Genomic DNA, 17,295 nt, shown 5'->3' with positions numbered 1-17,295 from the left:
ATCCCTCCTCAAGTAAGTGGACCAAAACTGTACGCAATACTCCAGGTGCAGTCTCACTAATGTCTTTTACAGTTGCAGCAACACTTCCCTACTTTTATATTCTATTCCTTTAGGAATAAATGCCAAAATTTCATTTGCCTTCCTTATTACCTGCTGTACCTGCATACTAGCTTTCTCGATTCATGCACGAGGACACCCAGATCCCTCTGCACCGAAGCATTCTGAAGTTTCTCTCCATTTAAATAATAATTTGCCTTTCTATTCTTCCGACCAAAGTGGGTAACCTCACATTTATCCACGTTAAACTCCATCTGCCAAATTTTGGCCCATTCACCTAACCTATCCATATCCATTTGTAAATTTCTTATTTCTTTATTGCAACTTACTATCCCACCTATTTTAGTGTAATCTGCAAATTTGGCTATAGTACCTTCCATCCCTGCATCCAAGTCATTAATATATAGGACCGAACCCTATGGCACCCCACTAGTTACATCTTGCCAACCAGAAAAAGACCCATTTATCCCGACTCTCTGTTTTCTGTTGGTTAGCCAATCCTCTATCCAAGCTAATAAATTTCCCTAACCCCAATGTGATCTTACCTTGTGTATTAACCTTTTGTGCGGCACCTTATCAAATGCCTTCTGGAAGTCCAGATGTACTACATCTACAGCATCCCCATTATCCACTTTGCTTGTTACAGCTTCGAAGAACTCTAGCAAATTAGTCAAACACGATTTACCCTTCATAAAACCATGCTGACTCTGATGGATTGCGTTTTGACTTTCTAAATGTCCTGTTATTACTTCCTTAATAATGAATTCTAACAATTTCCCAACGACAGATGTTAAACTAACTGGTCTGTAGTTTCCTGCCTTCTGCCTCCCTCCCTTTTTGAATAAGGGCGTTGTATTAGCTTTCTGCCAATCCACTGGAACCTTTCCCGCATCTAAGGAATTTTGGATTATAACCAATGGATCCACTATCTCCACTGCCACTTCCTTTAAGACCCTAGGATGTAGGCCATCAGGTCCTGGGGACTTGTCTGCCTTCAATCCCAATAGTTTGCTTAGTACTTTTCCCCTAGTGTTGATGATTTTTCTAAGTTCCTCTCTTTCTATAACCTCTGCATTTCCTGTTACTATTGGGATTGTACTAGTGTCCTCCACCGTGAAAACTGAGGCAAAATACTGATTTAGTATCTCCGCCATTTCTGTGTTCCCCTCTATTAACTCTCCAGTCTCATCCTCAAAGGACCAACATTCACTTTAGCTACTCTCTTACCTTTTATATACTTATAGAAGCTTTTGCTATCCATTTTTATATTTTGCACTAGTTTTCTTTCATAATTTACCTTTGCTCTTTTTATTACTTTTTTAGTAATCCTTTGTTGATCTTTAAAAGTTTCCCAATCTTTCAGCCTGCCACTGGCCTTTGCAATATGGTATGCGTTAATTTTTGTTTTTATGTTCTCCTTAACTTCCTTGCTTAGCCATGGATGTTTTTTTCCCCCTTTTAGAATCTTTCTTCCTCTCTGTAATATATTTTAGTTGGGAGGAATTGAATATCTCCTTAAACATCTGCCACTGCTCATCAACTGTCCTACCTTTTAGTCTTCCTGCCCAGTCCACTAGGGCCAAATCTGTCCTCATGCCGATGTAATTACCTTTGTTTAACTCCAGAACGCTAGTGTGGGACTCCAGTTTCTCGCCTTCAAACTGAATTTGAATTTCTAGCATGCTATGATCACTCTTCCCTAGAGGATCCTTAACTGTGAGATCATTAATTAATCCCACCTCAATAAACATTACCAAATCTAGAATAGCCTGCTCCCTGGTTGGTTCCACAACAAATTGCTCCAAAAAACAATCTCTAATACCTTCAATGAACTCTCTCGCTCGAGGCTACCCTTACCAATTTGATTAATCCAGTCTATATGCATATTAAAAGAGTTTCGACAACTATTTAAAAAGGAGAAGAGTAAATAAAGTGAGTGTTCATCCTCTAGAGAGAGAGTCTGGGGAATTAATGATGGGAAATAAGGAAATGGCAGAACTGTTGAACAGATTTTTGTGTCTCTCTTCACTGTGGAAGACACAAATAACATCCCAGAAATACTTGTAAATCAAGAGGTGAAAGGGAGTGAGGAACTTAAACAATCACAATCACCAGGGAAAGGGTACTGAGAAAACTGTTGGAACGAAAGGCTGACACGTCACCAGGATCTGCTGGCCTTCATCCAAGGGTCTTAAAAGAAGTAGCTGCAGAGACAGTAGATGCATTGGTTTTAATTTTCCAACATTCCCTAGATTCTGGAAAGGTCCCATCAGATTGGAAAATAGCGAATGTAACTCCTCTATTCAAGAAAGAAGGGAGACCAAAAGCAGGAAACTACAGGCCAGTTAGTCTAACATCTGTCATAGGGCAAATGCTAGAATCTATTATTAAGGAGGTTATAGCAGGTCATTAAGAAAATCTTAATGCGATCAGGCAGTGTCAACATGGTTTTGTGAAAGGGAAATCATGTTTGATTAATTTATTAGAGTTCTTTGAGAAAGTAACAAGCAATGTGGATAAAGGGAACCTATAGATGTGCTGTACTTGGATTTCCAAAGGACATTTGATAATGTGCCACATCAAAGTTACTACACAAAATAAGAGCTCATGGTGTGGGGGGTAACATATTAGAGTTGTACAGCATAGAAATAGGCCCTTTGGCCCACCGTGTCCATGCCGACCATAATGCCTATCTATACTAATCCCACCTGCCTGCATTAATTCCATATTTCTCTATGCCTTGCTCATTCAAGTACCTGTCCAGATGCCTCTTAAATGTCACTACTGTTTCTGCCTCCACCACCTCCTCAGGCAGCTCATTCCAGATACCCACTATTCTTTGTGTGAAAAATGTACCCCTTTGATCCCCTTTAAACCTCTCACCTTAAATCTATGCCCTCTAGTTTTAGTCACCCCTACCATGGAAAACAGACTCTGGCTATCTACCCTATCTATGCCTCTCATAATTTTATATACCTCTATCATATCCCCTCTCAGCCTCCTTGGCTCCAGGGAAAACAGACCCAGCTTATCCAATCTCTCTTTATAACTCAAGCCCTCCAAACCGGGCAACATCCTTGTGAACCTTTTCTGCACCCTCTCTAGCTTAATCACATCTTTCCTGTAGTGCGGCGACCAGAACTGCATACAGTACTCCAAAATGCGGCCTAACCAACATTATGTACAACTGTAACATGATGTCCCAACTCTTGTACTCAGTGCCTCGGCCGATGAAGGCAAACATAGTGGACAGAGCATTGATGAGACCATATCTGGAGTACTTATGTGCAGTTTTGTCTCCTTAAGAAAGAATATAATTGTATTAGAAGCAGTTTAGAGAAGGTTCATTCGACTAATTCCTGAGATGAAGGGATTATCTTATGAGGACAGGTTGGGCCTGCATCCATTGGAGTTTAGAAGAATGAGAGGTGACCTTATTGAAACATATAAGATCCTGAGGGGACTTGACAGGGTGGATGCTGGAAGGATGTTTCCCCTTATGGGAAAGACCAGAACTAGGGGACGCAGTTTAAAAATAAGGGATCTCCCATTTAAGACCAAGATGAGGAGAAGGTTTTCTGTCAGAGGGTTGTTTGTCTGTGGAATTCTCTTCCCTGGACAGCAGTGGAGGTAGGGTCATGAATATTTTTAAGGCTGCATTAGATAGATTCTTGATTGATAAGGAACTCAAAGGCTATAGCGGACAGACAGGAAAGTAGAGTTCAGCCACAATAAGATCAGCCATGATATTGTCAAATGGTGGAGCAGGCTTGAGGGACCGAATGGCCTACTTCTGCTCCTAATTCATGTGCTCATATGTATTGCTGCTCTGCTGGGTCAGAGGCTGATTTGGTGTTGCTCTTCTGCTGGGGCAGGTGCTGATGTGGGTTTGCTCCTGATGGACCCATTCAAACTAACATGATTTTGATCTGAAATATTAAAAGTAGCCACCTAAATGATTAGAATCTATGATGGATTGAAAGGGAGTCAGTAGTCTATGAAGAAATTTTATGAGATGAGCTAATAGAAGATTGCATCTAAATTTGTGTTTTTGTCAACTGACTTTATTGTAAATTTTCCGTTATTCCACATTGAGGATAATTGTTAAATCTTATTCCTTGCCTTTTTTTTAACAAAATGACATCCACTGAATGAATTCTCCTTTAAAAATACTTTCACAATGACAAATCTTCTTGAATGAATATTGAGACTAAAATCATGGTTATGGTGCCAGGGTCATGGGTTATTTGGGCAAGGGACAACTGGTGTACAAAATTCATTTTGTATTAGCTTCAATCTTGGTGGTGCACTCTTCTAATATTGCTCAAGCAGTCATTCTTATTGTGTGTGGTACGAGATGTTATTTGACTGTGGAGGTTATCACAGCTTTATATTGTCCTTATCTGACATTCACATAACAGGAGTTACTGGATGGCAATCAAATGTGGGAACATGGCAGACTTTTGCCCTTTTTAACAAAAGGGTTTATTTATCTCCTACCCAGACATCAGAAACTGGATGAATATAGGAAGCCACCTTGGGAGGAGGAGGCAGGGAGGACATCACATCCACCATGGAGTGAGAGGGCCCACATTGTGAGCTGTTGCTTCAGTTAAAAATGAACTTCCCCACCCCTAATGTCTAGTAAAAATGTTCATTATTCCAGAATCATCCTGGAATGCAAAGATAAACCCCGGCTTCTTTTCTCTACTGTCTTAAAATTCTTCTCATGTCCCCTTCACCTTCACCTCCAACAATAAGTGTGAAGAGCTCATGGATCAACAAATAGTGCATTTTACGGCGAGCAAGCTAGCATTTTAAACTGTCTGTCAATCTTTGCAATTCCATAAATCCACAGATGCTGCCAGACCTGCTGAGTATTTCTAGCACTGTCTGTTTTTATTCCATAAATCCTGGTTCTGGAATGATTGTGGCGATCGAAGACAGCAACCATCCAATTTATGCCAATATATTAGTCCAGCAGGTGATGAGACAGCATTGGACATGATCTTAAGTGTAGAGCTGGGCCAATCAGCAGCAAAATCAGGAAGCACTTTCTCACACAAAGGATAATGGAATTCTGGTATTTTTCCCCCTAAAAAGCCATGGATGTTAAGTCAATTGAGATTTTCAAGAATAAAATTGACAGATTTTTATCAGGTGAGGGTATCGATAGTAACCATTGTTCTTGGTCCTTGCTACAAACTCTGTTCCCTAGCCCAAGATACCAGCCCTCTCCCTAGCCCATGTCTGGAGCTGAACCAAACTGTTCGCAACCTTGGCGTCCAATTTGACCCTGAGCTGAGCTTCCAAACCCATAATCTCCTCCATCACCAAGACTTCCACCTCCATAACAATGCCTGACTCTGTCCCTGCCTCATCTCATCTGTTGCTGAACCCTCATCCATGCCTTTTTACCTCCAGATTCAACTATTCCAATGGAAGAAGGGTCACTGACCCGAATCGTTAATTCTGCTTCTCTTTCCACAGATGCTGCCAGACCTGCTGAGTGATTCCAGCATTTCTTGTTTTTGTTTCAACTATTCCAATGCTCTCCTGGGTTGAACTCCCACCTTACACCTTCCGTAAGCTTAAGGTTATCCAAAGCTCTGCTGCCCATTTCCCATTCACCCATCACCCTTGTGAGTACTCTCTGGCTTACTGTCTGGCAATGACTCAATTTTAAAAGTCTCATTCTCGTTTTCAAATAGCTCTATGGCCTCACCCCCTCCCTATCTTTGGAATATCCTCCAGTCCAACAGCCCTCTGAGATATCTATGCTCCTCTAAGTCTGGAATTCTGAGCATCCCTGATTTTAATTGCTCCACCATTGGTGGCTATGCTTCAGCTATGTAGGCCCGAAGCTCTGGAATTCCCTCCCTAAATCTCTCCATCTTTCTACCTCGCCTTCCTCCTTTATAATCTTCTCTTCCCTTCTCCCTTTAATGCTTATCTAGCTTCCCATTAAATATATCTATACTATTTGCCTCAACTACTCCATCTGATAGTGAATTCCACATTCTCATCACTCTCTGGGTAAAGAAGTTTCTTCTGAATTTCCAATTTGATTTCTTGGGCACTATCTCAGTTGGGGGCTGGTCAACTCAGTTGGCTGGCTGGCTAAAGCATGAGTCAGAAAGACACCAACAGCATAGGTTCAATTCTCATTTTGACTGTGGTAGTTCATGGAGGCCTGCCTCTCACCTTGCCTCATGCTTGAAAAGTAGTGCCCCTCAAGCTATACATTACCAACTGTTGCTCTCTAATGGAGAGAGATGCCTATAGTCTTTTGTTACTACAGCTAAAACAGCTATCTCATACTGATGGGCTCTGGTTTTGCTCTTCCCCACAAGTGGAAACACGCTCTGTCACTTTATCAAAATCTTTCATAATTTTAAAGACCTCTTTTAGGTCACCCCTCAGCTTTCTCTTTTCAAGAGAAAAGAGATCCAGCCTGCTCATCCTTTCCTGATAGGTATAACCTTGCAGTCTGATATCATACTTGTAAACCTATTTTTTGCATAATTGCCACTGACTCAAGATCTTTTTATAATATGGCAACCAGAACTGCAGATAGTACTCCAAGTGTGGTCTAACCAAGGTGTGATACAAATTTAGCATAACTTCTCAATTTTATCCCTCTAAACCCAAGTGCTTAGTTTGCTGTTTTTATGGCCTATTGACCTGCATCACAACCTTTAGTGATTTGTGTATTTGTACTCCCACATTTCTTTCCTCCTCTACCCCATTTGGATTCCTTTTTCCTAAATAATAATGCAGCAATGCAAACTTTGGACATTTTAAGGCAATTAATCCCCATAGGGATTGACTACCTTTGTAAGTGATCTTTTGTGGGCTTTATTAAAGTCAAATGTGAGACCTATGCCAGACCACAGTCTATTGGTGCACTGGGTAGAATTTCCAGGATAGCTTGTGAATGCCATGGGATTCCCTTCATCGCTCCAAAAGCTTTGGCATAAGGAAGGAGGGGGCATGGGCAATTCCAACTCTCTGGAATTTGGACTATATTTTACATGAGGCAGAAACCTGATGGATCCAGAATCCACTCCAAATTATGGGCCCCTTGTGGATAATCCACATTGCTTCCACTATTGCAGCCCATTGGAATTTCAGGGAACGTTTGTGCTTTTCACCTTTCCCACAGTGGGGAGTTGTTTAGCTTCCAGTTAATACCTCTGTAGAGCTCAAAGGGCTGGTGGGATTGACCCTGTGCTATACCTTCCCCTCAAGCTGTTTAGTCCATTGACCTGTTGAATATAACTGAATTTAACTATTTCAACCATCAACACCTTAGGTTAACATTTTGGTTTAGCAAAATCTCATTTTCTTACGAAAAATAATTTTAATATTTCTTTTGTCTTCCAACTGATTCCTTTCCACTGCTGAAGGCACCAGCACACAATGAGGCTGTGTTTCCACAGGCAACAGGTTCCCTCTGGTACATCTCAGCTGCACTGATTCTTTTTTCGTGAGCCTGTTCTTTTACTGGAGTTTCCTGGCCGCCCTCATTGTTGAATCCAGTTAGTTGTTACCTGATTCAAGCACATTGGGAGTTAGCATCACTAGCACATTGCTAAGTACAACAATAAATGAAAATAAGCTACTTCAGTTTATAACCTTTTAAAAATTATCTTCATTTTTATCGCCACCTCTTTTCTGATAAGTAAATTAAACTTAACCTTATTCATTTATCTGTAAGATGTTATTCCAAAATGTTTTCATCACCAACTAGTCACTATCTCAATAGGTGCAATTGCTGAACAACATGGACTAAGATATCTAGATTGCACAAGGAGGTAACCAATAAAAATATACCATATACAAAAACATTGTGTAACACTAATCCTCAGCTGTGCTGCTGCTGAAAATATATCATAAGTTTTCCAAATTAATTAATTTTTACATTACAATGTACTTTTCAAGCAGGTTAGTGCATGCTACTACAGGCCAATGAATACAGTTGTGGAAAATCAGTTGCACATTTTACAGCAATGCATTGAAATGCAAAGAACACACACTGCAGAGAACACATTAAACCTGAACATTCCAACACTAAATAAATTAATAGACAAGATTGAACACACTGGAATTGGTAACAAAACTGGCATTTATAACAAGAAGTTGCATTTTATATAGTGCCTTCAATGTAGTAAAATGTCCCAAAGCCCTTCACAGGAGCATTATCAAACATAATTTGAAAATGACCCACCTAAGGAATATTAGGACAGATGGCCAAAAGCATGATCAAAGAGTGAAGTTTATGGACTGTCTTAAAGGAGGAGACAGAAGCACTGATACAGAGAGGGTTGGGAAGGAATTCCAGAGATTAGGACCTAGACAGCTCAAGACACGGCTGCCAATGATGGAGCAATTAAAATAAAGGATGCTCAGGAGGTCAGAATTGGAGAAATGCAGAGATCTCAAAGGCTTGTAGGGCTAGAGGAGGTTACAGATAGGGAGGGGTGAGGCCAGGGAGATTTGAAAACAAGGATGAGAGTTTTAAAATTGAGACATTACCAGACCAGGAGGTCAGTGAGCACAGGGGTAATAGGTGAATGGGACTTGGTGCAAGTTAAAATACAGGCATCAGAGTTCTAGATCAGCTCAAGTTTATGTACGGTGGAAGATGGGAAGCTGCTTAGGAGAGCACTGGAATAGTCAAGTCTAGAGGTAGCAAAGGCATGGATGAGAGTATCAGCAGCAGATGAGCTGAGGCGGGAGAGTTAGGGGCAACGCTATAGAGATGGAAGTAGGTGGTCTTGGTGATGGGATGGATATGTGGTCAGAAGCTCATCTTGGAGTCAAATATGAAAACAAGGTTGCGAACAGCCTGGTTCAGCCCCAGAGAGAGGGGTGTAGTAGGTGGCTAGGGAACGAAGTTTGTGACAGGGACTGAAGACAATGGTTTTGGTCTTCTCAGTAGTTAGTTGAAGGAAATTTCGGTTCATTCAATACTGGATGTTGGTCAAGCAGTCTGACAGCACCAAAGGGTAGCATATAGATGAGAAATAGGAGGGGGCAAGAATAGATCCTTGGGGCATACCAGAGGTCATGGTGCGGAAGCAGGAAGCAATACCATTGCAGGTGATGCTATGACTACAACAGGATAGATAAGATTACTCTATGAAAAATGACAGGAAAAATTTAAACAGGGAGTTGCAGGAAAGATGGGCATAGATTTGGGAGGCAACAAAACAAGTTCATGGACTTTGGAGAGGAAAGGGAGGTTGGAGATGGGGGCAGTGGCAAGGACAGGAATGATTAAGGGTGCAATTTTTGAGGCATATAACTGGAAACCTGCAGACTTCCTATTTTGTTTTTTCCTTCTCTCAAGCTCCCCCCCTCTGGGGCTGATTTTGAAACATCTAATCTCTGACACGGAGGCAAGTGGGAGGGAAGAATACTGCTTAAGTAGATAACAGCTTACAATCTTGAATCCTTGTATTATTGTACACTTGAAATCATTTCTGGAAAAACAAAACCTCCACTAGTGAAAGTTCACATTAAAGTTCTTTTTTAATAAGATCTCATGATTCATTGACATAACATTCTCCCCATCCCTCAACAACTCCCCCGCCCCCCCCCCCCAAAAAAAAAACTGTCCAACATCACACTTTTACACAATCAAGGATTCTGTACAGGTTTAAAAAGAACTGAGCTCAGGTTCCAAGCACTGCTTAAGATAGAGTAAAAATGAAATCTAGAAAAAAATTTGTATTCAATGAACATATCTGTTTAGAGTTTACAGTACAAATAATTAGTAAGACATTGTCTGAAGTGCAATATCATTGCTTTCTTGATGAATTGAAAACTGTAAAATGAAATAAAAATACTTCAATGTTTTGTTAAACAAAGAGCCATTCTTTACAGGAAGTAGACCCGATGGTAAGCCTTATATTTGGACTTATATAAAAACCTATTTACATGAAACCATTACAGTTTGTATCACATCTACATGTACATCAGCACCGTAATGCAACAGCAGTGCAACTACAAAACTAGGTCTACTTTACTTGGTCCCTAAACACTTTTATTTAGAGGAAGCCTTAATTTAACAGCTTTTTAATAATTAAAAACTCTTTTGCACCCATCTACTGTTGGTTACCAAATATTTCATCAAACTCTTGCATCCAGCCTTCCGTTGATCCACTTTTGATTAGAGAGTCCATCAGATCTACACTGTCTGATAAATTAGAGAAGGAACCAGCCCCTGATTGGCTGACATAATTAAAGGGCAAGTCCTGACTTGTGGTTCTTGAATGATACCCTTGACCCGGGTTGCTTTGTGCGTAGCAACCCGCTGTTAACTGTTGGCCTGTGGCCTGATTAAAAGCAGTCATATTGTGGATTGTCTGGGTCATGCCAGACATAACTATTTGTCTAGGCTGGTTGGTCCTTGGGTGTCCTGCAAAATGAGGCATCATTTGTCCTCCAACTGTACCAGCAGTCTCAAGAACTGGCTGACCCATTGCCTGGGAAAAATGTTGCTTGGCCATCTTGGGTTGACCAGGTTGCATTGGATAAGCTGATTTGTTGTTGAATGGACTTAACTTACTGTTAGCCTGAGTTCTGTTAGGCAAGCTCTGCAAACTGTGTTGCTGCCAGCTCTGAGCTGGTGTACCAGAGTTTCCAATAAGCTGTAGTCTTTGAGCTTGAGCCTTGGGCATTGGCTGCCCTACTGGTCCTTTTACTTGTTGTTGTTGGGCTAACACAGGGTTTCCAAGTAGGTTTTGTCCATAACCAGGTACCATTCCAACCCCTTGTCCTGCAACAGGCTGTTTCTGCATCTGGCTAACGTTACGTGCCATGCTCACATTACTTTGGTTTGAATGTTGAAGAATTTGGTTCATGCCTGGACTCATACTGTACATTCCTTGTTGGCTGCTCTGGGCATTACTATAGGGCACCATGCCAATCTCTGACTGACCAGTGGTGGCAGGTATCGCGCCAGAATTCTGGACCGGTGTCATCTGTATCATGCTTGGATTCTGTGCCATCATTCGAGGACTTCTTGCATTCTGGAGAGCCTGGTTCCGTGCAGCTGCCAACTCCTGGGCAGTACCTGCATCGAAAAAAAGAGTTAGAAACCGGTTGGATATTATTATATTGTAACTAACCATTTTTAAACGATATTCAGTCTGTGATCAGACTGTTTTGTTGTCTTACCTGATTGCAGTATGGCATCAAATATTTCACGAAGTGAGTTCAGTTACATTAAAATCTAGACTGTAACAAGTATTTCATTACTATTGTTCACTGATATGGTAACCCTATGGTACCTTGGTTAAGTGGGAATTCTTTACATGAGTCCAGAATGTGGGTACTGGCATGCAATTTGACTTTGCAGATGTCAGTCAAGCCTTTCCTTGCATGACACCATAACAAACACATATTTTCTAGCAGGGATCACAGGACGGCAACTGGCAGCAAGGCCCACTTGCCAGTTTCTCCACCTAAGTGCTTGAATTAGCCTCTGAGCTATCATCACTACATTAGCTGATCAGCCAACTCAGCACATTACAGAGTTTGAACCTGGAACCTCCCTCTTCTGAATGCTTCAGTACTACAGCACACAGCACATTTCCTCATTAAGCAGCCAGAGAAACTATTGTAATCAATTAACTTTAGATTTTAAAAGGTAGCTATTTGTTCACCCCTCCACGTTCCCCCCGCCCCCAAGCCCTTCTATCACTGAGGTAACTTTGTGCCACACATCAGCTCCAGTCTGAATGAGAGCAACCTGTTTCTGAAAGTTTGTAAGACCACCCTGCAGTGACTGACACCCCTAATCTCTCCTTCTCTGCAAGTAACCACCTGGTCTATGCTTGGCAGTACTTCCCCCTTCCCCGCCCAACCACCCCTCCCCTCCCCCCAGAACACATACACACACACACACACAGCTATGATTGGAAACTTACTTAGTGGAGAATCACAATAGGAAACCCTCTGCCGATACTGTTCAGAGCTCCAAGACTCTGTGCTACTGTCATTCTACATACCCATTATTTGACAATTACTGTGTCTATCACCGTCCACCCCTGTCTTTGAATACGGGTTCCTAAAAAGAGTTTTTAAGCACCATGATAGGATTGAATTAAGTGCTGCTTATGGACAGATAACTATATACTGTGCAGCGTGTGACTTGGCATTGTATTCAAGTAAAAGAAGAAAAACCTGTTTGGCCTCCACCTAGAAGTACCCAGTAATTTGTGGCCCTGGGACTCAACACAAACACCCTCTCCCCCGGGGTCATCCGAAGCCGATTCATGAGGATCATGCAACACGAGCTCCTCCTTCCCCTAAAGCGTTCCCAGGAGGTAATATTGCCGACATTGACCAGTTGTCAGGCAAGAACAGCAAACTCAATCTGCACAACAAATTATTTAGTGTGGACAATCTTTCCCTATCCCTGTATCTTGCTCTGCTTCAAATGTTTATTGACTCTGCCCTTAAAAGATGGCTTAACTACTTCCCGTAGCAAAGCATTCAATGATCCAAAACTCTCTGCTTTGGGATATATCCTAATCATTGTCCTCACTCTTTTAATGACAGATGACCTCCCTCATCACTGGAGTGTTCCCCTATACACCCCCTCAAGACCTGTCACAATTTTAAAAACAAGAATTAACCTTGCTCACAGTCTTCTCTGCTCCAGCAGCAATAGTACCAATATTTCAATCTTTTCTCATATTTCTTATTCCTGGTATCATTCTGGTGAATCCACACTGGTGAATGTACCTGAGGGTAAATGAATTGCTTTGACCTTTAAACATGCATTGTGCACTGCCTCATGCTTAGTGGTTAACCGCACCACCTGATGTCATTCATTCCGCTTGAAAGCCCCCGGTTCAATTCTCAATCTGTGCTCAGTTAATTGATCTCTACTGAGACAGCACCTAGGTGCTACAATTCACCTCAATTCCCCGATGCTAGGGAGGGAAAACAAAATCAGTCACATTCCCTACTCTCTGTTAACTTGAGCTAAAATGTTTGCAGGTGGAGATGTTGGTTGAGGAGAGAATAAGGGTCAGCTGTGATGTGCTCCACAGCTGAATAGTCACACTGACACTCATGGTCTCGGCCCACATGTAGAATAACCACTTGAGGGAGATACTGGAAGGCAGCTCCTGGAGCAAATACCAGAATAAGTCAGTAGTTTCAGATTAGAGAAGAAAATTAGGAAAACATTAGTCCCACTTTATACACAACAATGCCAGTAAATCAATTCAACCCCTGAAAGCACCATGCAATTTAATCTGAAATTTGTATTGACAGCAATAAGAAAGTTTAATAAATAACATTTTGAACACCAATGATCGTGGGAAGGTATATGATGGGCTAATGATACTGAGGCGCCTTCTTATTAATTTTTAATTTAAGAATGAGTTAGTGTGACAAAAATGAAGCAGTGAATTGATTTCAACAACAAATTTGAGTAATAATCTATACAAAATAACCTAGTCCTCAGCAGTGAGAATGGATTCAGAAGGGGAAGGTCCTGCCTGAACAATCTCTTTGATGCCAACCCAAGTGGGCTATGGTAAACTCAATAAAGTTATGCACCTTAACTTCCAAAAGGGATGTAACAAAGTTCCACATGAAAGGTTATTAATTAAACTCAAGGTGATAAAGATACGGGGTAAACCCTGGGTATGGATAAGAAACTGGCTAAAGAGTAGGAAACAATGGGGGGGGGGGAGCATTTTCCCATCCTTGTGGAGGTGGGTGGGAGAAAGTAGCAGAAAGCCTGTCAGATGGCTCCCCGACATGGCCCCGCCTCCGGGTGAATTTCCCAGGGGCAAGCTGTCACTGGAATCTGAAACCGGTTTAACGGAGACAGACAGGCAATCAAGGTCATTAAGGCTTCAATTAAGGGCCATTTTCTGAGAGTGATGCAAGTTTGCCGTGCATGGGCCGCCCACAATGTCAGAGGCTTGGCAATGCTTCGGAGCCAGCCTCTTGGTAGGAGGTCGGAGGCCATCAGAAACTGCTACAAATGCCGGTATTAGGGAGAGGTAAGGCTCAAAAGGAGTGCAATCGTGGCCAAACGCATTCAAGTGGCGGGGGGGGGGGGAGCTCTCCCTCCACACTGAGGACCCTTACGGGTTATTGAGCCTTTTGTTTATTAGTCCTTCTCAACCTTTGCGTGAGCGCATCCATTCTGAGGTGCTCCCTAGATCTCCCTCTTCCTCAGCAGCACTCACCTCTACCAGTGTGGCTGCCGGATGGCCATTCCTTCGAGCCCTCCCATTGGCCCTCCCATGTCCCTGTTTCGCCCGCCGCCCTTAATTGGACAGCAAACACAATGGCCAATTAGTAGCCTGCCTCCTGTAAACTTGCACTGGCAGGCGTGCTGCCAAGAAGCACAGGCTGGGGACCCACAAATGGACACCTGCAGGAAAATTCAGCCCAATGAGTACATGTTATCAGAGTTAGGTTGGGGTGGTTGGTGTGGGGGGTGGGGACGGAATACAGAGGGGGATGCCAAAGGGCTTGATGTTGAGACCACTGCTGTTGCTGATTTAAATACGTTACCCGGATTCAGAAACAAAGCAAAATAGTCAAATTTTAAAATTATATGAAACTTGGAGAAACAGTGGAATGTACTGAAGGCACCTCTGAAAATATATAAGGGGCCAGAAAAATGGCATGTGAAATTTAATGCAGACAAATATACAATACTGCACAAAGGAAGGCAAAAATTAAAACATGTTTACTCCATGAATGGTATTGAAATAGCTAAGGATATAGCTGATCACTGCCCTAGTGGACTCAACACTCAACATGTCCAACCAATATGGAGCAGCAAACAATAATGTGATAGATAGTTTAAGAACATAGGCAAAACAGTTAAATACAAGTCAGAGGAAGTGTGACCAAACTGTACAGACTGTTCCTTGAATAATGCATCCAATTCTGATTGCTGAGACACAAGGGAGACACTCAAGTGCAATGCAAGTAAGATCTATAAGGTTGATTCCGAGTGTCAAGAGATTGAGTTATAAGGTAAGACTTGAGAAACTTGGACTTTTCAATCTGGCAAGGAGGCATCTGAGAAGTGGTAGAAGTATGTAAAATAGTTAATAGAATGGAAAAAGTAAATGCGAGTATTACTTTTGTTAAATAGCAAGATTAGGATCTAAGGGCATAGATGTAAAATTGAAAAGGCAAATTTAGGACAGTTATTAGGAAATTCTTCTTCACACAAAGAGTGACAAGATGTAGAATAAACTCTCAGGAAGAAAATTGGAGGCAAAAGCCTTGAAATCATCTCCAAAACAATTGGGAGCTGAAAGGCAGGGAATCTAGGATCTTTCTGGGTGCATGAACTAAAACAGGCTCAATGGCCCACAAACAACCAATGCAAAAAGTGGAAAGACATTTAAAAAGCTACACCTCTGGTTTTGCTGAGGCTAGAAACAGCTAACTGTGCAGGTGTAATTCAGAACCTGCTGATACAGCCTCTCTCCATTCTGGCCCATGTTTAATTCTACTCTACGTCATGTGCCAGTAATTTCCATGGTGGGTCTTCCAAACTCCTGCATATCTTTAGCAAAAACCTCAGAGAAATAGCATTAACAGCCGATTATGCTGTTTCTCTGGGATTCTGTTGGTCTTCCGCAAAGTCACAGCAGAAAATCAGGGAACATCCATGGAAATGTTCCCCATCAGTTTTCAAGCACCACACAAAACATCATTGAAATTCATTATCAAAATGTGTGGTCTCCGTCTGAAACATTGTAGAATATTCTGCATTTACAATTATTAACCTTTTCTATGTAAAGAATGGACTGAGCATGTTTGGAAATGCATACGTTCCAGCAGCGATATGGTTTCCCCACCCACTAGCTAATAGAGCCCATTTTCCACTCATGCAGGCACCGACTGTTGATCGGGTACAATTCTCTGGATGCTGCCAGGTCTCCAGCATCTTGTTTAATTAGTCATTCCTCATGAACCCAGCCAAATTCTTCAAGCCTCAAGAGTATCGCAACTGAAGCTTGACCACACACACTCACACGAACATACACATATACAAACACCCACTCTTATCTAGGGACATAGTGGCAATTTGTAGCATGACTCTTGACTTGGCTGAATTTAAGCTACTGCTGCTCATACATTTCTTGCGTTAGGATTTTAGTATACGCAGCAAAAAATAACAAGCGAGGGATCTTTCTGGTCTGTTGAACATCACATACGGAGGCTGGACTGCTAAGAGATGCAGCTTGCCACCAGTACACTTATGGTTTCACTAAATCCCCGCCCCCGATAAAGGAAAGCTTGTTCGTTAGGTTGCAGTACAGATTTCACTCACATTGTTAGGTGAATCACTCTAATGTGATAATGGTAATGTGTACTAATTAAATGCAATCACGTGGAAATCAGCTCAGCAGGAGCAAAAATATGGGAAGAGTGTCTGATTGATAGTACAAGAAGCTAATGTTCTACTTTTCCTTGATGTCTGAAGATGCAGACCTTTGCTGGGTACAGTCTGACTGGTACTGCCAGGCCTCTGCTACCTTATCCAAGTGATCATTCTTCATGTGTGAATTTAGACAATATGAGCCAGGAGGCTTTTTAAACATGGAGAGCATCACAAATTGAACCTGATCCTCAACCTCCACTCACACGCACACACTTTCTAACAGGAGTTATTGGATACCAATCAAAAGCTTGAACCTCGACTGATAATTTTCTTGTTTTCCTCCTCCCCTTCAACAAACTTGGGGTGCTGAGGCCAACTGTAGCACCCCAGCAGAAATGATCTGACTAGGCGTTGAAAAATACAGAATTTTTAAAAAAATAGACTGCAGGTCATCAGCATCGATAAAGAAAGAAGGCAGATTGACAAATTTGGTGGAGCGTCTTTGCTCAGATGCTGAAGGAATCTTCAGAACTGCAGCATTCGCAGTTTTCTTTTCATAGCTTGAAGCTGCCCACATTCTGGTTTGCATGGTTCATTCCCAAGCTGCTCAGTGCATTTCTCCACTGAGAGTTTGGGGGAGCCCCGCAACATGGCTCTTAAGACACTAATTTGAGCTGATCGTGGAACTGCTGGCAGGATCTGAGTTACTATACAACAAAGGGTCCTGTTTAAATGTCTATGTGACCTATGGAGTAGCAGCCCCTTCATATATTATAGGTAAAGCTTCTTTTAAAAAAGGCAAAAGAAAAATGGGCTGGAATTCCAAAAACATCAGTAACAAACTATGG

At 41.9% G+C, this 17,295-nt stretch overlaps 1 protein-coding gene across 1 annotated transcript in view; it reads right to left on the bottom strand.

Annotated features, from left to right (window-relative positions):
- Window positions 1–9,668: 9,668 nt before the first annotated feature.
- Window positions 9,669–17,295, bottom strand: part of maml3 (mastermind-like transcriptional coactivator 3) — a 478,739-nt gene continuing 471,112 nt past the window's right edge. The window contains exon 5 of the mRNA XM_068043522.1: window positions 9,669–11,140. Within this exon, the coding sequence (XP_067899623.1) occupies window positions 10,170–11,140 (971 nt within the window). The 3' untranslated portion in view covers window positions 9,669–10,169. The remainder of the gene's footprint in view (window positions 11,141–17,295) is intronic.

The sequence above is a fragment of the Heterodontus francisci genome, chromosome 1 (genome assembly GCF_036365525.1).
Source record: "Heterodontus francisci isolate sHetFra1 chromosome 1, sHetFra1.hap1, whole genome shotgun sequence".
Lineage (NCBI taxonomy): Eukaryota > Metazoa > Chordata > Chondrichthyes > Heterodontiformes > Heterodontidae > Heterodontus > Heterodontus francisci.
Note: the sequence above shows the minus strand (reverse complement) of the source record. Positions and strands in the feature narration are given on the sequence as shown.